The 25,794-nt window shown below is 42.2% G+C and overlaps 4 protein-coding genes across 6 annotated transcripts; 3 read left to right on the top strand and 1 right to left on the bottom strand.

Annotated features, from left to right (window-relative positions):
• Nucleotides 1-939: 939 nt before the first annotated feature.
• On the top strand, nt 940-6,667 carry LOC105895586 (myosin-2 heavy chain-like). Its single transcript, XM_031561871.2, has 2 exons — nt 940-5,781; nt 6,289-6,667. The coding sequence occupies exons 1-2, from the start codon at nt 974-976 to the stop codon at nt 6,665-6,667; spliced, it is 5,187 nt and encodes a 1,728-aa protein (XP_031417731.2). The 5' UTR covers nt 940-973.
• A 5,434-nt stretch (nt 6,668-12,101) lies between these two features.
• prmt7 (protein arginine methyltransferase 7) lies at nt 12,102-18,161 on the top strand. Its single transcript, XM_012822303.3, has 17 exons — nt 12,102-12,340; nt 12,630-12,666; nt 12,801-12,950; nt 13,106-13,214; nt 13,343-13,455; nt 13,690-13,922; nt 14,500-14,680; nt 14,763-14,887; nt 15,329-15,464; nt 15,632-15,715; nt 15,805-15,852; nt 15,941-16,030; nt 16,144-16,305; nt 16,829-16,903; nt 17,025-17,185; nt 17,593-17,689; nt 17,822-18,161. The coding sequence occupies exons 1-17, from the start codon at nt 12,246-12,248 to the stop codon at nt 17,978-17,980; spliced, it is 2,055 nt and encodes a 684-aa protein (XP_012677757.2). The 5' UTR covers nt 12,102-12,245; the 3' UTR covers nt 17,981-18,161.
• A 143-nt stretch (nt 18,162-18,304) lies between these two features.
• Nucleotides 18,305-21,518, bottom strand: ciapin1 (cytokine induced apoptosis inhibitor 1). Of its 3 annotated transcripts, none has more exons than XM_012822314.3 (9): nt 21,386-21,518; nt 20,497-20,659; nt 20,188-20,331; nt 19,747-19,826; nt 19,493-19,661; nt 19,322-19,398; nt 19,104-19,222; nt 18,913-18,994; nt 18,305-18,810 (listed from the first exon to the last, which is right to left on the bottom strand). In XM_012822314.3, the coding sequence occupies exons 2-9, from the start codon at nt 20,651-20,653 to the stop codon at nt 18,700-18,702; spliced, it is 939 nt and encodes a 312-aa protein (XP_012677768.1). In that variant the 5' UTR covers nt 20,654-20,659; nt 21,386-21,518; the 3' UTR covers nt 18,305-18,699. The 3 variants fall into 3 exon arrangements, with proteins under 3 accessions (XP_012677768.1, XP_012677766.1, XP_031420114.1); XM_012822312.3 differs by having other exon boundaries at nt 21,363-21,499; XM_031564254.2 differs by having other exon boundaries at nt 19,322-19,395; nt 21,363-21,499.
• Nucleotides 21,489-25,749, top strand: coq9 (coenzyme Q9 homolog (S. cerevisiae)). The gene is made up of 9 exons (XM_012822309.3): nt 21,489-21,595; nt 22,499-22,736; nt 23,425-23,560; nt 23,664-23,806; nt 24,308-24,392; nt 24,485-24,589; nt 24,792-24,947; nt 25,072-25,125; nt 25,357-25,749. Exons 1-9 carry the CDS (start codon nt 21,538-21,540, stop codon nt 25,390-25,392), a joined length of 1,011 nt encoding a protein of 336 aa, XP_012677763.1. The 5' UTR covers nt 21,489-21,537; the 3' UTR covers nt 25,393-25,749.
• The last annotated feature ends 45 nt before the right edge of the window (nt 25,750-25,794 follow it).

Raw genomic sequence — 25,794 nt, 5'->3', positions numbered from 1 at the left:
GAAAGGATTTCTGCAGGTGTATTTGTAGGCCACATTTCCGTGAACTTTTTGTGTAAGTGGTTAAAGTTTTTGAGTTTTCCTCTTCCACCTTTTATCGTTAAAAGAGTCAGTATGGCAGAACAAGGCTTCACATGGCAGGAGGTCTTGGACATCAAGCTTTTGCAGGAGAGAATTTGGCTGGAGGAGAGAATGGAAGAGGTGAGAGGAATTTGAATGTATCAATTTAATTATACCCATTTTAAATTGCATTTTTATATTGCCTGTGAAGAATGTTTTCACAATGTATTGGTAAGCTTATCTCCATCTCTCTCTTAGGTGCGATGTCTCATAGATAAAGAGGTGGAATGGAAGATGATGACTATTCATGAAGAATGGGAGCTGGAGGAGAAGAAAAGGACAGAGGAAGAAGATATGGGGCAAGAAGACCAGGGAGTAGCGGGAAATACTGAGGGTAGGAAGTTCACAACATAGTGGTGTTCATAGCTGTGATCCACACTTCAGACATGCAACTGCTCAATGTCACTGTATTCTGGAAACAGATAGCCATGCAGTAAATAGCCAGACTGTGTTATTCATAACTTATCCATTGCAGTCATGTATTCATCTAATGGAAACTCACAATAAAACACCTATTCTGTATCCGAATAATGTTTGAGTACTATCATCTTAGAAAATCATACATTGCTTACATCACTTTTAAGCAGAGAAGGAGAAGGAGAAGGAGAAGGAGAAGGAGAGGGAGAAGGAGAAGAAGAAGGAGAAGGAGAAGGAGAAGGAGAAGGAGAAGGAGAAGGAGAAGGAGGAGAGGGAGAGGGAGGAGAAGGAGAAGAAGGAGAAGGAGAAGGAGGAGAAGGAGAGGGAGAAGGAGAAGGAGAAGAAGGAGAAGGAGAAGGAGGAGAAGGAGAGGGAGAAGGAGAAGGAGAAGGAGGAGAAGGAGAGGGAGAAGGAGAGGGAGAGGGAGAAATGGATAGACATGGCAATATCAAGAATGGCTGAAAGTGAGAAGAGAAAATGGGAGGAGAGGAGGATAAGGGAGGAAGAAAGACAAACTGAGGTGGAGTGGAAAAGGATTGAGGCAGAGAGAAGCAAAGTGGAAGAAATGAAATTGACAGAGAGAATTGAGCTGGAGATCCTGAGGAAGAAAAGGAAGGTGGGAGAGGAAAAGCAGAGAGGGAAGGAAGCCATCGAGAGGGGAAAGGACGCAATAAGAAAGAAGGCTCTTGAAAAGGAGAGGGGAAGCATTGAAAAAGAGAGAGTGAAACTGATGGAGGAGAAGAGGGCGGTAGAGGAAATGAAGGCTAGAGTTGACCAAGATAGACTGGAGATTGAAGAAATAAAGCTAAGAGAGACTCAACAAAGAGAGCTAGAATATGTGAACAGAAAGAAAGAGTTGGAGGGTGAGAAAAGAAAGGCTGATGCAAAGAGAGAGAGAATGAGGGAAGAAATGGAGAAAGGTCTGAAGGAGGTGGAGGTGCAGAAAGAGAAACTTGAAGAAAACGAGATGAGGCTCAGGGAGAAGTTAGCAAAGAAGAAAGAGAAGGTTCTCATGAGAAAGAAAGAGTTGGAGGATGAATGTCAAAAAATTGAAACTGAAAAAAGGAGAGTTGAAGAGGAATTGAAGGCGGTGCAGGAGAAAGTGAATCTCCTGAAAGCACAACTGCTGGAGGGCAAAAGAAAGATGGAGATGCAGAGAAATGAGGAGGGAATGAGCAAGTCAAGGGTGGAGCAAGAGTGGAAGATGCTTGAGATGGAGAAAAAGAGAATGGAGGAGAAAATGGAGATGGAGAGGAAAGAGGTGGAGGCTCAGAGACTGCACCTGCAAGAGAAGGAGAGAAAGCTCAAGGAGGACGTGACAATGAAGAAAGAGAAGAACGCCTCAAAAAAGAAAGAGGTTGAGGAAGGATGGAAAAATATTGAGGCAGAGAGGAAAACTGAAAATGAGAGGATGACATCCAGAAAGAAGGAGGTCGAGGATAAGTGGAAAAAGATCGAAACTGAGAGGAGGACAATGGAGGAGAGGATAAAGAGTGAAGTCAATAAAGTGGAGATTCAGAGACAGAGACTGCTGAGGATGGAGAAAGAGAATTGGGACAGAAAGGAGCCAAAGCCTGAAGCCTGTAACAATGATTCTCCTGGAAAGTGTGATGAGAGTAGAGACAGACAAGAGACTAAACCAAACAAAAACATGAATGTGGAAGAATGCACTCAGGACAAGACTGTAGGTCAAAAGAATAACGATAGCAAAGAATCAGAGACAAGAAAAGCACCCAAGATGCAAGTTGAGGGGACAGTGACTGAAAATGAACATGAAAAGGACGTTGACAATTCTCCATGGGACAGTGATGAGAGTGAGCGCAAGGTCACCACAGAGAAGGAAGAGGCTAAATTGATCCAGAAAAATAAGGAAAAGGTGAAGATGCAGGACACAGACTTTGGTATAAATGACAAAGACAACATGGAGGATAAAATGGAGATGGAGATGAAAGAGGTGGAGGCTCAGAGACTGCACCTGCAAGAGAAGGAGAGAAAGCTCAAGGAGGACGTGACAATGAAGAAAGAGAAGCACGCCTCAAAAATGAAAGAGGTTGAGGAAGGATGGAAAAATATTGAGGCAGAGAGGAAAACTGAAAATGAGAGGATGACATCAAGAAAGAAGGAGGTCGAGGATAAGTGGAAAAAAATTGATACTGAAAAAAGGAGAGTTGAAGAGGAATTGAAGGCGGTGCAGGAGAAAGTGAATCTCCTGAAAGCACAACTGCTGGAGGACAAAAGAAAGATGGAGATGCAGAGAAATGAGGAGGGAATGAGCAAGTCAAGGGTGGAGCAAGAGTGGAAGATCCTTGAGATGGAGAAAAAGAGAATGGAGGAGAAAATGGAGATGGAGAGGAAAGAGGTGGAGGCTCAGAGACTGCACCTGCAAGAGAAGGAGAGAAAGCTCAAGGAGGACGTGACAATGAAGGAAGAGAAGGACGCCTCAAAAATGAAAGAGGTTGAGGAAGGATGGAAAAATATTGAGGCAGAGAGGAAAACTGAAAATGAGAGGATGACATCAAGAAAGAAGGAGGTCGAGGATGAGTGGAAAAAGATCGAAACTGAGAGGAGGACAATGGAGGAGAGGATAGAGACTGAAGTCAATAAAGTGGAGATGCAGAGACAGAGACTGCTGAAGATGGAGAAAGAGAATTGGGACAGAAAGGAGCCAAAGCCTGAAGCCTGTAACAATGATTCTCCTGGAAAGTGTGATGAGAGTAGAGACAGACAAGAGACTAAACCAAACAAAAACATGAATGTGGAAGAATGCACTCAGGACAAGACTGTAGGTCAAAAGAATAACGATAGGAAAGAATCAGAGAAAAGAAAAGCACCCAAGATGCAAGTTGAGGGGACAGTGACTGAAAATGAACATGAAAAGGACGTTGACAATTCTCCATGGGACAGTGATGAGAGTGACTCCAAACTCATCCCTCTGAAAAAGACCACTCTAAAGAAAAAGAGAACATGTAAGGGCCAGATAATGGACATGGACAATGGTATAAAAAATGAAAGTCTCTTGGAAAAGAAAGGGCAAGTACTCATGGAAGCTGAAAAGAGGGCAGATGCAGCGGAACAGGATGATGATGATTCACCCTGGGACAGCGATGAGAGTGAGCGCAAGGTCACCACAGAGAAGGAAGAGGCTAAATTGATCCAGAAAAATAAGGAAAAGGTGAAGATGCAGGACACAGACTTTGGTATAAATGACAAAGACAACATGGAGGATAAAATGGAGATGGAGATGAAAGAGGTGGAGGCTCAGAGACTGCACCTGCAAGAGAAGGAGAGAAAGCTCAAGGAGGACGTGACAATGAAGGAAGAGAAGGACGCCTCAAAAATGAAAGAGGTTGAGGAAGGATGGAAAAATATTGAGGCAGAGAGGAAAACTGAAAATGAGAGGATGACATCAAGAAAGAAGGAGGTCGAGGATGAGTGGAAAAAAATTGAAACTGAAAAAAGGAGAGTTGAAGAGGAATTGAAGGCGGTGCAGGAGAAAGTGAATCTCCTGAAAGCACAACTGCTGGAGGGCAAAAGAAAGATGGAGATGCAGAGAAATGAGGAGGGAATGAGCAAGTCAAGGGTGGAGCAAGAGTGGAAGATCCTTGAGATGGAGAAAAAGAGAATGGAGGAGAAAATGGAGATGGAGAGGAAAGAGGTGGAGGCTCAGAGACTGCACCTGCAAGAGAAGGAGAGAAAGCTCAAGGAGGACGTGACAATGAAGGAAGAGAAGGACGCCTCAAAAATGAAAGAGGTTGAGGAAGGATGGAAAAATATTGAGGCAGAGAGGAAAACTGAAAATGAGAGGATGACATCAAGAAAGAAGGAGGTCGAGGATGAGTGGAAAAAGATCGAAACTGAGAGGAGGACAATGGAGGAGAGGATAGAGAGTGAAGTCAATAAAGTGGAGATGCAGAGAAATGAGGAGGGAATGAGCAAGTCAAGGGTGGAGCAAGAGTGGAAGATCCTTGAGATGGAGAAAAAGAGGATGGAGGATAAAATGGAGATGGAGAGGAAAGAGGTGGAGGCTCAGAGACTGCACCTGCAAGAGAAGGAGAGAAAGCTCAAGGAGGACGTGACAATGAAGGAAGAGAAGGACACCTCAAAAATGAAAGAGGTTGAGGAAGGATGGAAAAATATTGAGGCAGAGAGGAAAACTGAAAATGAGAGGATGACATCAAGAAAGAAGGAGGTCGAGGATGAGTGGAAAAAGATCGAAACTGAGAGGAGGACAATGGAGGAAAGGATAGAGACTGAAGTCAATAAAGTGGAGATTCAGAGAAATGAGGAGGGAATGAGCAAGTCAAGGGTGGAGCAAGAGTGGAAGATCCTTGAGATGGAGAAAAAGAGAATGGAGGAGAAAATGGAGATGGAGAGGAAAGAGGTGGAGGCTCAGAGACTGCACCTGCAAGAGAAGGAGAGAAAGCTCAAGGAGGACGTGACAATGAAGGAAGAGAAGGACGCCTCAAAAATGAAAGAGGTTGAGGAAGGATGGAAAAATATTGAGGCAGAGAGGAAAACTGAAAATGAGAGGATGACATCAAGAAAGAAGGAGGTCGAGGATGAGTGGAAAAAGATCGAAACTGAGAGGAGGACAATGGAGGAGAGGATAGAGAGTGAAGTCAATAAAGTGGAGATTCAGAGACAGAGACTGCTGAAGATGGAGAAAGAGAATTGGGACAGAAAGGAGCCAAAGCCTGAAGCCTGTAACAATGATTCTCCTGGAAAGTGTGATGAGAATTACAGTAGAGACAGACAAGAGACTAAACCAAACAAAAACATGAATGTGGAAGAATGCTCTCAGGACAAGACTGTAGGTCAAAAGAATAACGATAGGAAAGAATCAGAGAAAAGAAAAGCACCCAAGATGCAAGTTGAGGGGACAGTGACTGAAAATGAACATGAAAAGGACGTTGACAATTCTCCATGGGACAGTGATGAGAGTGACTCCAAACTCATCCCTCTGAAAAAGACCACTCTAAAGAAAAAGAGAACATGTAAGGGCAAGATAATGGACATGGACAATGGTATAAAAAATGAAAGTCTCTTGGAAGAGAAAGGGCAAGTACACATGGAAGCTGAAAAGAGGGCAGATGCAGCGGAACAGGATGATGATGATTCACCCTGGGACAGCGATGAGAGTGAGCGCAAGGTCACCACAGAGAAGGAAGAGGCTAAATTGATCCAGAAAAATAAGGAAAAGGTGAAGATGCAGGACACAGACTTTGGTATAAATGACAAAGACAACACGCAAATGAAGAGCGGAAATGCAACACAAAAAGCAAATCCGCCATCTCCAAAAATGATGGTTGGAAAACCTTTAGAATCACCCAAAGCAAATCTGCCATCTCCAAAAATGATGGTTAGAAAACCATCAGAATCACCCAAAGCAAATCTGCCGTCTCCAAAAATGATGGTTGGAAAACCTTTAGAATCACCCAAAGCAAATCTGCCATCTCCAAAAATGATGTTTGGAAAACCTTCAGAATCACCCAAAGCAAATCTGCCGTCTCCAAAAATGATGGTTGGAAAACCTTTAGAATCACCCAAAGCAAATCTGCCATCTCCAAAAATGATGGTTGGAAAACCTTCAGAATCACCCAAAGCAAAATTGCCATTTCCAAAAAGAGTGGTTGGGAAACAGGTAGCGGCACTAAAAGCGTTGAACTGTCTGAAAGTGTCTGAACTGTCACAACCACTCAAAAGCTACCACCAACCAGAAACAGATCTGTCTGTGAAGATAACTGTGGTCCACAGAGTGGAGGAGGAAAATAAAGATGAGGATGAGGATGAGCTTGATTATGATGCGATGTGGAAGGAGGTCGAGGAGGCAGATGATCGAATGAAGCGGGAGGCGGCTCGTCGTTCACAGTTAAGCACAAAAACTGGGCCTACAGAGACACCAGAGAAAGAGGATGTGGATTTGTCATCTCCAAAAGGGATGACTGGAAAACAAATAGAGACCGCCAAAGCTACATGTTCATCTCCAAATGTGATCGTTCGAAAACAGTTGGTGCCGCCAATCGAGGAGGAAAATAAGAATCAGGATGAGGAAGACCCTCATTATGATGAGATGCGGCGGGAAATCGAGGAGGTGGAGAAAAGAATGAAGCAAAACAAGAAAAGTACAAAATAGTGATACAACAATCCCTACCACATTCACTTATTCTGTCCTTTCATGACTGTGTCCCTTCCTGTCACAGTCATTTGACCTCCAGTCACAAACACATTTAAACTGCTACCAAACTACACATTTCCTAGACATTGTGGGACAGAGACAGCTTACTTCTGGCCCATCCCTAAACATCACTTTTCACAGCTGTACCACCTGCTGTGTGAACATCATTTACAGGAGGTGCTATGTTACTGCCTGAACATCAATAAAATGCTAACTTTCCGTTTGGTTTGCCATCACCATGATTTTTGCTTTCAATCAGACACACAAACAAAGCGCCACAGATTACTGGATAGGTGCAATTCATCATATTCTGGCATTGCTTCTCAGTCTGCAGGTATGCAAATGAGAACAAGACCAAACATCTTACAATAAAGAGCAGAGATCGTGTGAGCATCTGGAATCTGGCATTTTACTCACTTAAAGCCAGGTATTTCATAATACACAGAACAGGATGTTGACTTTGTGCTATCAACACAAAAAGGTCAGATCACTCTGCCTCACATCATCCTTGTAACTAAAACAACACTAATCTGCACTGGTTAGGCTGTGCCAGTGCTTCAGCTGTCTTATCACATGTCTATTGGCAAGGCATGTCTAGTTGGAACATGCACACCACTGGGGACAATCAACACTTAACAGTCATACTGAAACTTCAACAACCACTAATATGATGAACACCAATAAAAATGACATTACATTTTTCATCTTAGTTCAATAATACATTTTTCAGAGCAACACCATAACCCCCGAAGATGCCTGTCTAACCTTCCTGTTGTCCTTTGGGTCTCACAGACCCCAGGCACATTTCAAAGGTTTAAAAAATATGGTTAATGGTGGTTTATAGGTGTCCGGTGCAAGAAGGTTACACAGGTTACACATATTATTTGACTTTTCCCGAATTCTATGAGAACTGTTAAAAAAATAGGACTTCAACTTGTCAACCTGTCTGAGACGCCCTTTACAAAAGAAAGACACACCCTTTAGAGTTGCAAAATAAAATATTTTACACCGTAATTTTGTTCAGATGGACTAGTGATAGCCCTTTCGCATAAGTGGGACAAGTCCAACACACACTTAACCATACAAAAGGGGGTGGGTTGGTGCAAGTATATGAAAATAAGGAATGCTGCGCAAAATAGGCGTGCGTGTTTCCGGAGATATTTTGGCTGGATCCTTTTTATGACATGCTGCAGATACGGAGCATAACTGATCCATATCCGGAATATGAGTCATATTGTGAATATCTAGGTATCTTGAGACATGTTTCTCAGAGATCTGTAGTGGATATGATCAAACCAGAGGTCACAAATGCCAATCTGTACATCACAAACGCATGACAGTTGGACAGTTAGAAAAAGTTTCAGTTGGTGCTGGTGGTCGGTTGGACTTGCTGCAGGGAAAGAGAGTTCACAAGGGTGAGTTCACAGAGAATGTTTCGATATGATAACATTATACCCTGTCTATTTTTTACTATTCCATAAATTAATGTTATTTCAATAAGAGGTTTGCCATAATCCAGTGCCATTTACTTGCAAATTTTTATTAGATTTTGAAAAGACAAAAGACAAAAGGTTTATCATTTACATTCACTTTGATTTTGAAAGAAACTAATGAAGGTTCTTATTGAAGGCCTTAGTGATCGTGACTGATGATAGTGAGGAGGTAGTAATAAGTAATAAGGAGGATCCTAACACACATGAAATATCTTTACATACGTAATGTGAAAAGTAGGAAAAACAAGAGGCATGTCATCTACCCCAGCCTTAGTATCTCGGTGGCTATAGATTCTACGGTAGTGTCTTGGACCAGGGATTGGGGAAATCTGGCAGCAATGATCTTAGTGATGGTGGGAATTGGTAGTAACTATTGTATAAATGTTCATAGGTTTTTTTAAACAATGGTAAACTCAGGGCACTAAACTACTAGCTGTTTCAATACCTTTTACTGAATCTACTGTATGTCTGGATATTTTGGATGACAAAACTAAATGTTTTCATTTCTTTTTTGGATTACCCCTAGAGTAACCTACAACAAACATTTCAAATCAAAAGGTGCTATGATAGTGTTTTACAATCAATCTATTACTCTTTATACATTTAAATTAAACATATGTGTTAAAATATTGTTATATTGTACTGGTTATAAATACAATCAGAGCAATTAAAAAAAAAGATAGTAGTTGAAAGAAACAGTTTCACATCATTAGTAATTTCATTACTGACAACTACTTCGCTATTGTTGTTGTTTATTGTTGTTGTTTATTAAGGATCCCCATTAGTCTACACCATGGTGGAGACTATTCTTCCTGGGGTCCAGGCAAAAAATATTACAATACAATATAAATACATAAAATGCAGTACAGCATGATCAATTATCACAAAAACACAGACTTAAAAAACAACATTTACATTAAAAGTAAAATAATACCTAAAATCCCTTAAATACCTAAAATAATAATCTAATCTAATATCATTTCCTTTCTAATTATAGCTGCCTTGAGTTTCCTTTTGAAATCCCATTTATTTCTTGTTAGAGTCACATATGAGGAGAGCACATTCCAGTATGCAATGGCTCTGTACATTACTGTTTTCTTAAGTGCATTGGTTCTGGGTAGAGGAAAAGTAAAGTGACCACTTAGTGCCTGTCTAGTATTATAACCATGTCTCTCATTTGCAGGTGATAGCTGTAAAGACAAACTGACAGGTTTCTGTGAGGAATACACATTATTTAAAAACAGAATAAGGCTACATGCCAGTCTTTCATCCACCCTCATCCATGACAGCCTGGCATGCATAACATCCACACTAGTCCTAACAGAGCAGTGAAGTGCTAGTCTTGCCGCTCTGTTCTGAGCAAGCTGAAGTTTACTGAGTTCTTGCTTTGATGCACTAGACCAAATAACAGGACAGTAGTCCAGATTTGACAGAACTAGAGATTGTATGACTAGTCTAATTGTTGTGTTAGTTAGCAGATGAGCACTCCTTCTAATGGCATAGATACCATTAATCATTCTCACCACTGTATTATTAATCTGAGTGGACCATGACAGTGTTTCGTCAATAGTGACACCCAACAGTTTGACTTCTTTAACCTGTTCCATAGCAGCACCCTTTAAAGAGAGGCTTCATTTCTTATCTGTCCTGAGAGCATATTTAGAACCTATTACCATGCATTTAGTTTTTAAGACATTCAACTTCAGCTTATTTTCCATGATCCATTCAGAAACCAGCTTTAACTCTAGTTGAAGCACCTCATTAACATGTTCAATGCTCTCTGACGATACATACATAGTCGTGTCATCCGCATAAATCCCCATTCCTGCATTTTTTAATACATATGGCATGTCATTTACAAAAATAGAATAGAGAAGGGGGCCAAGGCAGCTTCCCTGAGGAACTCCACACTGAAGTGTCTCAATATTTGAAAGGGAGCCATTGAACATGACACATTGTTGCCTGTTCACTAAATAGCCCTTCAATAAATCAATAGCGGAATCTTTGAAACCATACGCCGATAGTTTCATGAGTAGTAGCTCATGATCTATGATGTCAAAGGCTGCACTGAAATCCAAGAGCACCACCCCAACAACTGACTTCATGTCAATCTGTTTGAACCACTCGTCAGTAAGACATGTCAGTGCAGTGCTTGTAGAGTAACCTGCTTTGTATGCATGCTGTATGTCTGAGTTAATGTTGTTTTCTGCAAGATATTGCTGGATCTGCTTAAATATAATTCCCTCCAAAAGTTTACTCAAGACAGGTAAAATGCTGATAGGCCTACTGTTTGAACCTGTAAATGGCTCCCTACTGTTTTTTGACAGAGGAGTAACCTTTGCAATTTTCCACAAATCAGGATAAGCACATTCCTTAAAACATAAATTGAAAATATGGCCTACAGGCTTAGCAATTGATTTAGCTGATAACTGAAGCAGTCTGCCGTCAATATTATCAAACCCACAAGGTTTATCACACTTAATTGTCTGAAGTATCTTAACCATAAAATCAGCACTGATTGGCTTGAAATCAAACACACAATCCTTACCACACATAATATGATTTTTTATTATAGCTTTGGACAGCCCACCACTCACAGGCAGCATTTGATTTCTTAGTGTGTTCACTCTACTGAGAAAGTAATTATTGAAGTAGTTTGCTATATCAGATGGTTTAGTAATGAATTCTCCATTCAGTTCAATAAATGAAGGTGTTTTGGCCATTTTACTTCTGCCCATAGCATCATTAAGTACTCTCCAAAGTGTTTTACTGTCTCCATGGCACTCCTCAAATTTAGAATGATAGTAATATTTTTTCTTTTGTCTATTTAATTTAGTTATTATATTTCTTAGTGAGCGGTAAGCTTGCCAATCTGCTACATTACTTGACATGATGGCAGATCTTTTCAGTAGGTCCCTTTCTCTCATCAAGTTTCTCAATTCCTCATCCAGCCAAGGTGCTTTAAGTGATCTAACAGTGAGCTTCTTAATTGGAGCATGTTTATCACACACTGCAGAAAATAAATTCATAAAGTAGTCCAGTGCAGCATTTACATGCATCTTCTCAAGCACAGTATCCCACTCAATATTTTCTACATCAGCAATAAAATCATTTTCTAAAAAGGTTTTATATGTTCTTCTATGAATTACTTTAGGCCCTGCTTTCGGAACCTTTGTTTTCACAGTTAAAGCGACAATATTGTGGTCACTGAAGCCCACAGGTACCGACACAGCTTTAAAACATTTTTCAGAACAATTTGTAAAAAAGTGATCAATGCACGTTGACGTGACCATTCCGTCCCTATTGACATTAATTCTTGTGGGTACACCTATGACTTGAGATAAGTTGCATAATGTGGCTGCATTGCTCAACTTCCTTTTCAATGTACAATTACTGGACAACCAGTCTATATTCATATCACCAAGAATGTAAATATCATTGTCTTTATCAGTTACATTCTCCAGCATCATGCATATGTTATTCAGATATTCAGCATTAGAGCATGGTGGCCTATAACAACAGCATGTCAATATAGGTTTCAGATGTGAGATATGAACTTGGAGCCATAAGGCTTCTACTCCAACCATACCTAGATCTTTCCTTATTTTAGCTGGAATATGATTTTGAATGTAGAAAGCAGTACCTCCCCCATACCTGTCTCTGTCCAATCTAAATATATTGTAACCTTGAATTGAAACAGCTGCATCCTCAATGGCTTCTTCCAAGTGAGTCTCTGACACAGCCATAATATGAATATCATTTTCGCTACTTGGAAGAGACCCCAACGGTAAGGGAAGCGAAGTCAATTTGAGGATAACAGGAGGGCAAAATCTATGCATTAGCTCGTATTTCAGTTTTGCTGATCTTTCAATCCTCGCGATACTTGTTTGAGACTAGAGTCACGTGGTTGTATGGGTGTTTGCAGTATGTCTGCCTCCATGGAAGCAATGCTGCTGTAATCTCTATCGAGGATTAATATCGTGTGCAAGAATTTTCAGAAGCATTAAGATAATTTTGTGTGAAAACGCGAAGGTATTGGCATCATGAAGACGTTTTGCGGTCGTGCGAATGCTACAACTGGCGCTCTTGACTGGGTAGAGGAAAGTGAAGAATATGATTATCATCAAGAGATTGCGAGGTAACGTTAAACTCACGCCTCATGGCAATTCGATTATTGGTGTTATTATTCTTCTTATTATAAACGCCCCAGGATTAACACTGAAATAACTATAAACCCCATACCTAAATTGTTTAGCTACCTAATTTGACCAACAGCAAGTTTTTAATAGACAGTATTGGGCTGATGCTATCATGATAAATTGATGAAGAGTGAGTTCTCAAGTAGCCTACAGAACTAACGTTACTTACCTGTGTTGGAAAAATACCTTAGGATTAACCTTTCTAACATCTGGATTCTCATCCTACAGGTCATCTTACGCAGACATGTTACATGACAGGGACCGAGTGAGTACCTAATGTTACTGAAACAATTAGAGGATACAGTGTTCTTCTGCTGTGTTCTTTGGTGTTTGTAGTATGTTACATGGCAAACAAATAATATCTCATCTAGGATCTCTGCTTTTATATGTGTGTATTAGAACGTGAAGTACTACCAGGGCATTAAAGCTGCAGTTCAGAGGGTTAAGGATCGTGGGGAGAAGGTTGTTGTCCTCGACATTGGCACTGGAACCGGTCTGCTGTCCATGATGGCCGTCACTGCTGGAGCGGATTACTGCTATGCAGTCGAGGTTAGAAGTGAACTTGATGTCACCAGTTAACACCCTGTCCCTTAATGCAGCACTCACTGTAAACATGCGAAAGCGAGGCACAATAACAACAACAGATGGCCACGAGGCTGAGCTGTATTTTTTAACTTGGCTTGAACTTGTTGTGCCACCTGTAGGTCTTCAAACCCATGGCTGATACTGCTGTCACAATTGTGAAGAAAAATGGATTTGCTGACAAAATCAAGATTATCAATAAACACTCCACTGAAGTCACAGTAGGCCCAGGTGAGTCTTTTGACGTCTTTGACCCCTATCCTCTCCCCTACTTTAGGGAGCATACTTTCTCATTTCATCACTGTTTTATTTTTTACTTGATGAAGGGTTAAGTCAGGTTTTTTTTTTATTTGTCACAGACGGAGACATGCTCTCTAGAGCCAATGTCCTTGTCACTGAGCTGTTCGATACAGAACTGATCGGAGAGGGAGCCTTGCCCAGCTATGAACATGCCCATATGCACCTGGTCCAGGTAAAGAAGAGCGTTTGTGTTGTATACAAGACACAACTATAAGATTGTTGCTATTTTTGAGGAGCTGGAGTGAGATCAACTTTACTTCAATGCTAATGTTAAATGACTGATACATGAGATAGTGGATCACCATCGTCTTGCGGGGGCACCTAAGATAGTATCCTCACAAAATGACATAGAAAAATAACCAGTTGATGAACACTAACGCTGTTATTGCCCTCATGTTGCCCTCAGAGAGGCTGCGAGGCGGTGCCCCACCGTGCCACAGTATACTCCCAGCTGGTGGAGTCTGAGAGGCTGTGGAGCTGGACGCAGTTGCAGCCCATCGAGGTGGACGATGACAACAGACTGATGCCTCCTCCAGCTATGGGTTGCTGCGCAGGAGCGCCCTCTGTCTGTGACATTCAGCTCAGCCAGGTGACTCCACAGTCCTTCACGGCACTTGGACCTCTCTGCACCATGTTCACGTGAGTGACAGCACAGCAAAGAACCATTTTTGTGAATATTAAGCGTCATGTAAGTGTGGTATTGTTATTCAGCTTCAGGGAAGCTTGGCCCTGTCATGCAGTAAATTGTAAATATTAGGAAGACAGATTATTGGCCAGTTTAGAATGTAGCTACTTTTAGCTGGCTACATTTTGAATTTCACATCAAATCTTTTGAGTGTAAAGTCTGTAGTACCTTATTTGGTTAAAAGCACATGTGGGGTGCTGTGGCGCAAGCAGCATCCCCGTACCATGGATGGGCCTGAACGCTCATGGGGACCCGGGTTCGAGTCCGACTCGCTGTCATTTCCCGATCCCTCTCCCAATCTCTCTCCAGCTCGCTTCCTGTCTCTCTTCACTGTCCTATCCAATTAGGCAAAAAGCCCCCCCCCCCCCCCCCCCCAAAAAACCCCATGAAAACACAAACTCTTATACACACACAAGTCTGAAACCTCTAGTCGAGCCATGTATTCTTTGATGGAAGCCCTATCTGATCAGTAGAAATGATAGTAAGTCCTTGTACATCCTTCTCCATCCCCCATCCCTACTGTTTCTACAGTGTGGACTTCAGCCAGCCTGTCAGCAGCGCCTCACAATCCTATTCATCCAAGTTCCAGGTCCTGGCCAGCGGACGAGCACAGGTGGTCCTGTCCTGGTGGGACATAGACATGGACCCTGAGGGCAGCATTGTGTGCTCCATGGCCCCCAGTTGGAGCTACGCAGACCCTAAGGACTGTCCTGTGAGTATGACGAGACGAGAACAGTTCCATATGTAACACCGTTATGATTGTTTGGTTCCGTCTTATTGTGTTGTCTTCACAGTGGCGGGATCACTGGATGCAGAGTGTCTACTTCCTCCCAGCTGAGATGGGCGTGAGGGAGGGGGAGGAGGTTAGTCTCACTGTGAGCCATGATGACTACAGCCTCTGGTATGGCCTCTCAAGCAGGTACATATACCCAACAGGAGCCCACAAAATCAACACGTGTCTGACTTGAGATTTGTACAGTTAGAGAATTAGACTTGGACTGTTTCCAGTAGCTGAAACTCATTTTCCATTTACCTGATTTACTTATGATGACCCCCAACATTCACCATTGCTTTCAATAGCTTGCAGCTGAGTAGTGCAGTACTAAAGTAGTTTTATGTCATATTTATTGAGTGCCCACTTGGGATTGGTTTCAGGAGTAACTTCATGAATTGGTCATTTTACCCTGGCAACAACTTTGCATCTCATTTTTTGGCAATTGAATAATAAACTGAATTTGAATGGGATTGATAACCTGATAGAGTATGATCCTTAGTTCAGATGATGTTATCCGTCATGAGAGTAGTCACAGATGAGTGCCCTCTCATGCTGCTGTAGAAATACGATGGACTATCTTATCAGCCAACAGGTCAGTGTGGAGATATCACTGGATCGGCCAATGTGCACCTGCCAGGCCCACCTCGTATGGACACGAGCTCGCTTTGGAGAACTGAATGACAGACACAGAAACGAGAGCTATATCAACGCTCTCCGAAGTGTGAGTTGCATTTGCTCCTAGCAGTTTACGTGTGTGTGTGTGTGTGTGTGTGTGTTTGCTTTCTTTGGCACACATTTATGACAGAATTGTAAATAAACACATTCTGAATACACATTTCTGTTTTCTTTAGTATTAATGTCCATAATGAAATATTTCCCTTTTGATAGGTGTTAAAACCTGACAGTGTTTGTCTTGGAGTGAGTGATGGGAGTCTGCTTCCAGTTATTGCTTCCATTCTTGGCGCTCAAAAGGTAGGTCTCGCTCTTACCCCACAAATCGTAATCTAATGAACAAATGTCAAATTCATTCACTTACTGACGACCACTCTCCATAACTACAGGTGTTCACTATTGAAAACTCTGGAATGTCCCGTCAAGTGATAGCACAGGTAATGTTTCTCTTAACTTTATTTACTGAAAAAAAGGAAAAGTGTACTTTAGAAATCACATGATGGAGATGATCTTATTACCTTTCAGGTCCTAGAGTGCAACTCCCTGAAGGGCAAGCTCCGGTTGCTAGGGATGCGACCTGAGCAGGTTACAACGGCTGACCTGGAGGGGCAACAGGTACTCGCTGCCTCAAGTTGACTCAACTACATACTATTTCTGTGGTGGTGGACAGGTGTGTGTAGTTTCCTGAGATGTTTCAGCTGATCTGTGTTCTCTGGGCCTGTTCTCAGGTGTCAGTGCTGATGGGTGAGCCGTACTTCGGCACCAGTCTGTTGCCCTGGCATTCTCTGTTCTTCTGGTACTGCCGCACTGCTTTAGCCCAAGTGCTCCAACCCAACGCCACCATCCTGCCCAGTTCTGCCACACTCTACATGATGGGAGTCGAGTTTCGGGTGAGAAGTCCTCTCTGCATTCTCTCTCCTCTACCTTCTCACCCTTTTGTGGACATTATGTTTGAAAACAGATTCAATATAGTGCCATTTCTATTCAGATTTTACAGCAAAAGTATCGTGTTTTGGTCAAAAACTAGCAATCTAACTTCTGAAAAGGCATGCAAAAATGGTACAGCACAGTTAAATGATAAATGATAAAATGCTTGCTAGCATGCTATCTCATGTCTTTTGGCGATAAAGTGGGCAATGTTGTACTGTGAAAGCTTTTTTTTTTGTACATTTTTGTGGGGTGGTCCGACCCAAACCACAGAACTGCATAGTACATAGCCTAGGCCGCTAATGTGTTAATCTGCCCTTCATATCGCCATATACCATGAAAATTCATTTGAAGATGATCCCAGTTCTCCCAGATGATACCAGGACTAGCCTTTATTTGACCTTAAATTGTTGCACACTGTCTCTTTAATCTCTCTTAATCCTAATACCTATTATGTCTTATCTTCTCTCTCTATTCCTCTCTTAGGACCTGTGGAGAATAAGGGCCCCCTGTGGTTCCTGTGAGGGCTTTGATGTGACGTCCATGGATGATATGGTCCAGGTGGGATTCATTCTCAGTTCTATACTTGACTTTCCATAGGATCTCAGAACAAACAAAACATCATTCAGTTTTACGTGAAAAACGTCTTGAATGGATTCTAATGGAGTCTTATTCCCCTCAGCAATCCTTGGATTTCCGTGAGTCACGAGAGGCAGAACCACACCCTCTGTGGGAGTACCCTTGTCGTGCCCTAACTGAGCCGTGTCCCGTCATGACCTTTGACTTCAAGCAGTGTGTTCCTCAGCAACCAATCTGCAGCAAGGGATCAGTACCGCTTCTGAGGTAAGGGGACCAAGTTCTAATATCTCATACAAAAACACCCCACATCACAACCTGTTCCTTAGGATACTTAGGTTGCTGATGTTTGTGCTCAACAGCCAATCCAATTATACCCCTCCCTTTTGTGCTCCTGAAGCCACTATGTTTGTTTACTGTTTATAAAGCTAGGACTGTGTACGGACACCAGAGTTGTTTTGTTTTTTACCACTAACACTGAACAGAGAGTGAGAACTTGCGAGGAGCAACTCGCCGAATTTGACAAAAAGTGAATGGCATTAGAATTGCAGACTGCACCTTTTTGCTTTTGGAAAACATCAAAACCTTTTTTGGACTAGGGTGTTTATATTCAAGTCAACCATGATGTATGCATCACTGCTAATAGTGGTTTACTCACCATCTTTACTATGCAGGAAAGGATGCTGCCATGGGGTTGCTCTATGGATGGATTTCCAACTGACAAGTGATGTCAACCTTAGCATGGGCTTGATGGAACCAGTCAGTCAAGAGGTATGTGATAATCACATAATGCCTCACCAACTACTGCCCTACTGAGACCTCTCCATCATGTCATCAAGTTTACAAGATGGTTGTATTAAGCAGTTAAACTGATTCTGCATATGTCTCAATCTCTCTATGCAGGGTGCCTGTGAATGGAGTCCCCATAGAAAGCAGGGTGTATACTTTTTAAAGTCACCATGGGAGAGCTCAGGAGATGGGAGGGCCGCAGTGTCCTACGACCTGACCTTCGATCCTAGCCTCGGAGACATCAAGATGGACTTCTCTATTGCCTCACCTTAACAGCCCCACAGGGCCCAGCCCTGAAGTGTACGAACTGCAAAGTCTTATTGTGATAACACAGATATCTCTACCAAAGATTTTCATCAAGATTTCTTACATTCAAAGTTGTAAGATATTTATTTTAGTCTCTGTACTTTTCTTTTTTTCCCTTTTAAAAACATTAAATTATGTTTGTCTCTTACATTTTTGTACCAATTCAAGTTTAATGCTGTGGTTTTGAAACACACTACTTGTACATTTGTAAACCTTAACAAATGAATATAAGTGGTGTGTGTAGTGGAAAGAGTGAAGCATGGTTTGATTACACAAAACACTTCCAGGTAGTAACATCACTGATAATTACATATTTATTCTTAAGTATTACACTTTATACAGACAGATCAGTATACAATTCAGAATTTTGTGCGCATTGTTTGTTATACAGGGATCTTTACTGCCGCATTTGGCAGAGATCAACATAAAGCAATTTCTACTTCAATTGGTAGGGTATCAAGTGCACATAATGTACATCAGCATGAGCATCTGCTCCTTCACTCTCCTCAGTGCCACGAAAGAACATGCAGCTCAAAACATGTCTGAAACGTATGTGGTGAGGGTGACTCCCGCCTCTGACTGTGCTGAGATCCAATACCAGAGGATGCATGGCATGGGATGGGATGGGATGGGATGGGACAGGGGCATGAGGAGGAATGTAGGCCGGGCAGGCACCAATGAAGCATCTACGCATCAGTGATCTGCATCTTGTCCAATACCACTTTCTCCCCTGGTTTAAAAGCAGGCATCCCAAGGTATGGACAGCTGGCACATCGGAAGGCATCCCCCAAATAACACTGCAAAACAAAACCTTGATTAATAATTACGCCATATTTGAAACACAAAAAAGTAGAATCAGTCAGCTGTATGATGACCATGGCTGTGCCTGGACAACTCACACTTCCACAGGCTGATTTTGGCTGGCTGACTTCCTGTGCTCCTTTGTTCTCCTGATCCAACTCCTCAGCTAGGCCACATGTACTAGGGGTGTGGTGAAGAGGACAAGAGGAATGACCTTTGTGTTCCAGCCATTTAAGTGTTTTTGTGGAAAGCATAAACATTAAGAAGGAAACTCATGCATGCCTCGTACCAGTTCTTGCAAGCCTTTTTCTTCTTTGCACCTTCACCACATGTGGGGGCTTTGAGAGAGTCGGGGTCTGGTTTCTTCAGGTCGTCTGCGTCCAGAAGAGCATCTGAATCCATCAGGTCCTGCAGACGAAACACCAAGACGAAGGGAGTGGGTCGGTGACCAGTGGCCATTTTTCACCAAGGAGTAAAATAAAGAAAATGGTCGAGACAATCACTCACCACGTCATCATCATCCATGTCATTAGCTGACAGAGTCCACATCTTGGCTGCACTTGGGTCAAGGGCGGGCTTCTCTGCTAAAATACAAAGAGGTCTCAGCAATGAAATCTCATTATAGCAAAGAAAATCAACTATATCTTACAGTAGCATATGAGTACCATAGAAACCCACCTGGTTTAGGGGTTTTCTTGGCGAAGCTGAGCTTCAGCTGGCTGGAGGACCCCGTCTCATAATTGGGCTTAGCTGCTGAAATGCGCACCCGTGACAGGGTGTTCCCCTGGAAGCCTGTGACTGTTCTCAGAGCTGTAGTGGCCTCTGAGCTCAGGGGTTCTTTTCTAACCTGAGAACAGCAGAAGGTAATGAGTGGCCTGCATGCCAAGCAGTGCTGGGAGAACTACTGACACCTCATGTGTCTATTTGCTTACCTCAGTGACTGATATCAGACCTGACAGCTTCAGGACTGACATAAGCTTCTCTTTTGTCCTCACACCATTGCTTTCAGAGCCTTGAGGAAAAAATATCAGAAGTATATTTTCACCAGGGAAATTGTTTTTCTATTTTTCTATTGCACCAACTATTTGGAGTCTTAACCACAGTGGTCAGAGGTCTGCCTCAGTCAAAGTAACAACTGCAACATCTCTCCTCCACTGAATATGACTCCTGTATGGTTACTTGCCACTGATAACAAGGATGACTTTGCCAACAAACAACAACACATCCGAACATGGTCTATTGAATCTTAATTCAAAAAAGCTAGAGATAGATGTGGAACTGAGAGAGGTTAACCTACATTGGCAACAATTGGGTTGGTCACTAATCTTATGGTGAATCTTTTGTTTAGATGAATTAGATTTAGTGCTTCTCACCAGTAACCGCCTCCTCCAGAACTAACTTCCCTCCAGGTTTCATGATTCTAGCAATCTCCTCCAGGAACTCAGAGCTGTGGACAGGCGAGCTGTCAGGCAGGAGTCCAGATAGAATCCAATCATAGCTGGATGTAGCATGAGAAGCTGATCACAGAAGTGCAATACACAGATGATAAGTCACACGGAGACTGAATAATATACTGACATAACACTGAAGTGAAAAATAAGACAATCATCAAACAGGAAATCATTACATGCAGTAACAGGGATATGTGTTAAATAACAAAAGTACATTCTCTTCAAACTCACATAACACCAGTCTTTCCATATTCTCCACCGACAGCAACCCCTTTTCGCCTACAAGGCCCCCCAGACTTTCTGCGAATTCCTTCAAAAGTGCTGGAGACGATGGCTGAGTCCACACCAACAGAACCCGGTCACCTGCTTTCAACCCTAAGTCTGCCATTTCCACCTGCATCAAGGCATTTGAATTGAAACATTTCATGTACAGGTCTCAGCCGTTTTCCTTTCAAATAGCTGTCAAGACAGATCACGAAAAGCTACAAGGTCAGAACATACCACAAGGGTCCTGGCCAGCAGGGTAACTACATGTCATTTCTAAGCAGCCAAGGTATTGCTGTAGATAACAGCTATAATGGCCTTGAACCGAGGCTTTGTGTCCCCTATTTATCGATATCTAAACAGGCCAACACTTGCTAGTTTCTGGACATCGAATGGCCGAACTACAGGCATGACACAAATATCCGATCATGTAGCATTTAGCTAGCCAGTCATGTAAACAAAGAACATTCAATGGAGCAAAACAAAGCAGGGAGAGGAAACTGTTACTAGCTAGCTAACGTTGGCTATCTGAGGCATACCTTTGAGGACAGGTATGCCTGACTTGACCCTCTAACTTAAACTCATATTACACGAAGAGTTTACACTAAGCACTTTTCTGCCTTTTACTGAATCATTTTCAGAAGAAATATTCTCGGTAACAATTAAAAAGACTGTACATAGCTCTAAGTGAAGAGTTAACATATTTGCTAGCTAGCCATCTGATAAGCTGATAACGTGACGCAGCATAGACAATAATTTTCATAGTTTTAGAAAACTCTGGGCCAAAATTGCTATTGATAGAAGAAACTAACATGGAAGCAGCGATGACATACCTTAAAGCAGGTTTCAGACTTACTGAATAAAAAAGTGGACAGAGTTTTCACCTCACTTCAGTTCAACACTTTTCACCGGGCACGCACGCTAGTGACGTTCAAAACACTGGCGTTCTATTTGGTCGCATGCTAACGACGCAGTAAAGTGAACGAAAACACCAAGCTCCAACTGGACATGGCGGCGCTATTAAGAGGACTACAAGTAGGGAGGGTCTTGCGAAGTCTGGGCAGTGGTGAGTCTACAATTGGAGACATTCCGCTTGTGTCTATTATTTTATGGTGATCATATTTAGCACTTTGCTTTTCTATAACGCAATGTGGTAGATAGCTGGTATTTTGCTAATGTGGCTAGCAGTAGCTGGCTAGTAACGTTATGTCGCAAAGTGTCATCTGGAGTTGAGCAAGGTGATCCTGAAGGACAGTATTACGCGAGCAAACCATTAGTTAGTGGAAAGGAGAGGTTACAGGTTGTCGTATGTACACCAGGTTACTCATAAAAAGCGTTACTGCTAGAAGCATTTGTTATAAGTCATGATAAAATTAGCCTACGTGAGGGGGGGCGTCACTTCTTAGAGGTTAAGTTAAAGCCACCCTATTCCTTAAGCACTCACACGCAAGTCAACGTGAACTATTCATCAGATTTGTTTGTAATCAAAGCAAATAAAAATGTTATGGCTACATAACTAGATAAGGGTGATTTTCAAGTAGAACACCTGATAGATTGTGCCTTGTAAAAGAGGGTGAAAACTTGCAGATAGCATATGTTACCTGGTGGATTCTCCCTTGTAAATCAAATATAATTAACGTTAGATTTATAGTTAGAATACAAGATACACCCCATCTACATAAACGCCCAACTGCAGTTGTTCTTAGTTGTCATCATTTTAGCAAGCTGTTTACAACATGCAGTTGCATACTATGATGTGCTTTTGACGTTTGATTTGCTGAAATGGACAGTTTCTACACCATTACCATGAAAAAGAGCTGCTTTTCCCGGTGATGATTAAGAGTGGTCTGGGGTGTTTCTGCAGCTTGAAAGTTATAGCTAATTCACGGCCTTGTGTGACTGTAATCTCTGCCCAACACCTCCCAAAAAGTGTCTTGGCATTTACTCACAAGGCTACCTTTTCTTCCAGTGGCAGTGCAGAGAGCAGCCAGTCCTCAGTGCAGCAGCGTCCGACGAGGCTTCCATCGTGCCGCCCTGCTGCGGGTGCATGATGACTCCAAGAATCCCTCATCAACCCATCATGAGCATTACCAGGCTCACTCATCAGCTCAGGACACTTCTGCAGATGAAGGGACATCTACTTCCACACATGAGGCATCTGCCGGTGGCACTGCCACAGGGCAAGAGGACCCCCAAGTTAACACAAGGTTAGTGCTGACAATACAGTAATGACCTTGGACATATTATTGTTAATGCTTTACCAGTGTGACTTTGTCCCACTTTATATACAGGGACACCAGATAATTCTGAGGGGTCGTGAGATGACTAATGCTGTCAAATAAAAGTAGTGAAGTAGAGAGTCCAATATTGTAGAGGAGTGGAAGTATAAAGTAGCATATAGTAGCATACAATGGAAATACTCAAGTAAAGTACTTAAAAATATATACAGTTCTTGAGTAAATGTACTTAGTTACTTTCCACCACTGGTTTTATGGCAGCTCAGTCAGCCACAAGCACACATACACACTACATACACTGTGAACTCCAAAGCATCGCACTCAAAGAACATGCGCTTACACAGCACATCCACAGTTGAAAAGACAAGCTAGACTGTCAGTTTCAGAGCATGTACATTCTGAGGCCTCCTGGCCAAAACATGTCAGCATAGTGATTCAGTAATGTGAACCAGCATAACCATAATTAAGACACGTCTGATGCTACTGATACAGTCCTGTTCAACCTTTTTTAACGGGGACGTGCTAACCCCACTCTTTGAGTGTTCATTCTTTTTGTGGTACAGTGTTTTTCCAAAGGTCACTACACTCACCATTGTGTATAAATCTTGTTACATTCCCAACATCATCCCTTCATCTTCATGCATTTTCTGAAATCCAGCTACCAAGATCAGAGTGGGGAGCAGAATGAGGACTATGAGACGGAGGAGCAGCTTGCGGAGCGCATCCTGACGGCAGCCCTAGACTTTGTCCCACAGTATGGCTGGACTGTTGAGTCCCTCGCAGCGGGAGCAGAGGTTGGTGTATTCTATTCAAGATAGGTGGATTTTTTTAGTTCAACTGAAATGAACACAGTATGTATCGTCTGATTAAATTTTCTTTGATTGCCTTATATGTTAGACGTTGGGTCTGTCATCTGCTTCTACTGGAATGTTCAACAATGGAGCAGGAGACCTGGTGCTTCACTTTGTTGGCCATTGTAACGCTCAACTCACCGAGATACTGGCAGAGCAGCACAAGCAGATCCAGCTTGGCCAAGCTGAGTATGTCCTCATCTTTGCAGTAGATGTTGTTTCATCTCCCCTGTATATGCACCTGCGTGCGTGTGTGCATGTGTGTTTTGCTGCTAGGTAGCTAACAAACAGCAATAAAAAAACATTAGATGTCATTTCAAATTTCTTGCTATGTATGAATCATTTTTATATATGAGTTTTAGTTACAATTCAGAGCATTTAAAATATGAAATTGCTAATTCGCTATATAGAACCGTCCTCCCTAGCCAGTGTCCACTGACTGATCTTTTCATCCAGGCAGACTGTAGCTAATATTACCAGTCCTTTTTCTTATATTCTAGGAAAGTAGGAAAAGTTAATTGTGTATGATGAAAAAAATAGTGACTCACTTGTCTTGAGGTAATGAACACACAAACTTGCTGTTGTGTAACATCAATGTAAAAATACATTATACAGGACCGTAGTGAATGATGGGAAATTGAGTATTTGGGTGTTTTATTATTTCATTGGAGCATATTTGTGTTGTTGCAGACCAAAGAAAACTGCAGAGTTTTTGAGAGATGCAGTTGAGACACGGTTGAGGATGCTGATCCCTTACATCGATATATGGCCACAGGTATCATGGCATTACTCGCATGCCACAGAAGGTCATTTTCAGCTTTCCCAGAGTACATTTACTACATGTCTGTTGTTTTTTCTTCTCTCCAGGCAATGAGCATCCTGATTCTCCCACATAATATCCCACACAGTCTAAAGCATCTGTCAACACTAATGGATGACATGTGGTACTATGCAGGTGATCGTTCCACAGATGTGAGTGAGCTGTTTAAGGCTAGTTGGCATTTTGGCAATTTTTACCTGTCCCTCATAACCATACCATCTGCAGCTCCGGATTCTTTCACCAGTGTTATCTGTCAGCTGTTGCAAAGTGCCATCCCTTTCGTTGAATGTTGCGTAAGCTTCATGAACAATATGGTCATCAGGCATTCCTTTTTCTTGTTTTGAAATTGCACAGATGAACTGGTATACCAAACGGGCAGCATTGACAGGGATCTATAACACCACAGAGCTGGTGATGTTGCAAGACACTTCTCCCGACTGGCAGGACTCTTGGACCTTCCTTGACAACCGTATTCAGGATGTAGTCAACATGGCTGGTACAGCAAAACAGGTATGATTGGTAGTGTGGTGCCATTATTGAAGACACTCTCATTTTTTTTACCAGCTTCTTCTGAATACGTATTTTGCATTCCCTTTTTTTATTTGGTTAATTTCAGTGCTCTTGTGTCCCTCAGGTGCAGTCCACTGGTGAGGCACTGGCACAGGGGCTTATGGGAGCTGCAGTTACAGTAAGTTCAATTTAGGTCTAACTCTGCAGCTTCAAATTATATCAAAAATTAGGGAGAATACCTGTTACATTATATGTATCTCTGAATCGGCATCTCAGATGGCTACTGTACCAATAACCACATAATCAGATAATGCCCATTCAATGCCCCCCTTATTTTCCACGCAAACATGTTTACAATGTTTACTGCATGTTGCTGTGGCTGACTGGTTTCTTTTACTTCTGTTTACAGCTGAAAAACATGACAGGGCTGAACCAGAGGAGATGAAATAGTGCACTTTTTGCTACATCAGCATCACCTCCACGTCTCTCACGACCTCTCCCCACCATGAGTGTGTGCTCAATACCCAAGCAATGATTGAAAGCAACCTTAATGCAAGGGGTGGTGTGCTTTGCATCTTTTAACTGTAAAGAAGGTTGAAGTGCCATACCCATCTTGCCTCTTTTTCAGCACAGTTTCAGCTGTTAGTGTCCACATGACAACCCCCAACCTCCACCTTCCCCAGCCCAAAACCCAAGAACTCTTTCCATTGTACTTCTGTAAAGTGAAACAAATAAATAGTAAATGCAGTGCATTAGCATCTGCCCCTGTTGAGAATTCTTCAATAAAATGTACTTAATATTTCCCAGGAAGTGGTTTCTTTTTTCTCAGAACTACAAGAAAATATCA

Source organism: Clupea harengus, chromosome 3 (genome assembly GCF_900700415.2).
Source record: "Clupea harengus chromosome 3, Ch_v2.0.2, whole genome shotgun sequence".
NCBI lineage: Eukaryota > Metazoa > Chordata > Actinopteri > Clupeiformes > Clupeidae > Clupea > Clupea harengus.
Note: the sequence above shows the minus strand (reverse complement) of the source record. Positions and strands in the feature narration are given on the sequence as shown.

Coding starts and splice junctions, on each gene's coding strand:
- prmt7 (XM_012822303.3), top strand. CDS start 12,246: ATGAAGACGTTTTGCGGTCGTGCGAATGCTACAACTGGCGCTCTTGAC. Junction 13,923..14,499: donor CCTCTCTGCACCATGTTCAC/GTGAGTGACAGC, acceptor CTGTTTCTACAG/TGTGGACTTCAGCCAGCCTG. Junction 16,031..16,143: donor CTGACCTGGAGGGGCAACAG/GTACTCGCTGCC, acceptor GCCTGTTCTCAG/GTGTCAGTGCTGATGGGTGA.
- LOC105895586 (XM_031561871.2), top strand. CDS start 974: ATGGCAATATCAAGAATGGCTGAAAGTGAGAAGAGAAAATGGGAGGAG. Junction 5,782..6,288: donor ATAAATGACAAAGACAACAC/GCAAATGAAGAG, acceptor TGTGGTCCACAG/AGTGGAGGAGGAAAATAAAG.
- ciapin1 (XM_012822314.3), bottom strand. CDS start 20,653: ATGGCAGACTTAGGGTTGAAAGCAGGTGACCGGGTTCTGTTGGTGTGG. Junction 20,332..20,496: donor TATGGAAAGACTGGTGTTAT/GTGAGTTTGAAG, acceptor TTCTGTGATCAG/CTTCTCATGCTACATCCAGC. Junction 18,811..18,912: donor CAAAATCAGCCTGTGGAAGT/GTGAGTTGTCCA, acceptor TTTGTTTTGCAG/TGTTATTTGGGGGATGCCTT.
- coq9 (XM_012822309.3), top strand. CDS start 21,538: ATGGCGGCGCTATTAAGAGGACTACAAGTAGGGAGGGTCTTGCGAAGT. Junction 22,737..23,424: donor GACCCCCAAGTTAACACAAG/GTTAGTGCTGAC, acceptor TCTGAAATCCAG/CTACCAAGATCAGAGTGGGG. Junction 24,590..24,791: donor CAGGTGATCGTTCCACAGAT/GTGAGTGAGCTG, acceptor GAAATTGCACAG/ATGAACTGGTATACCAAACG.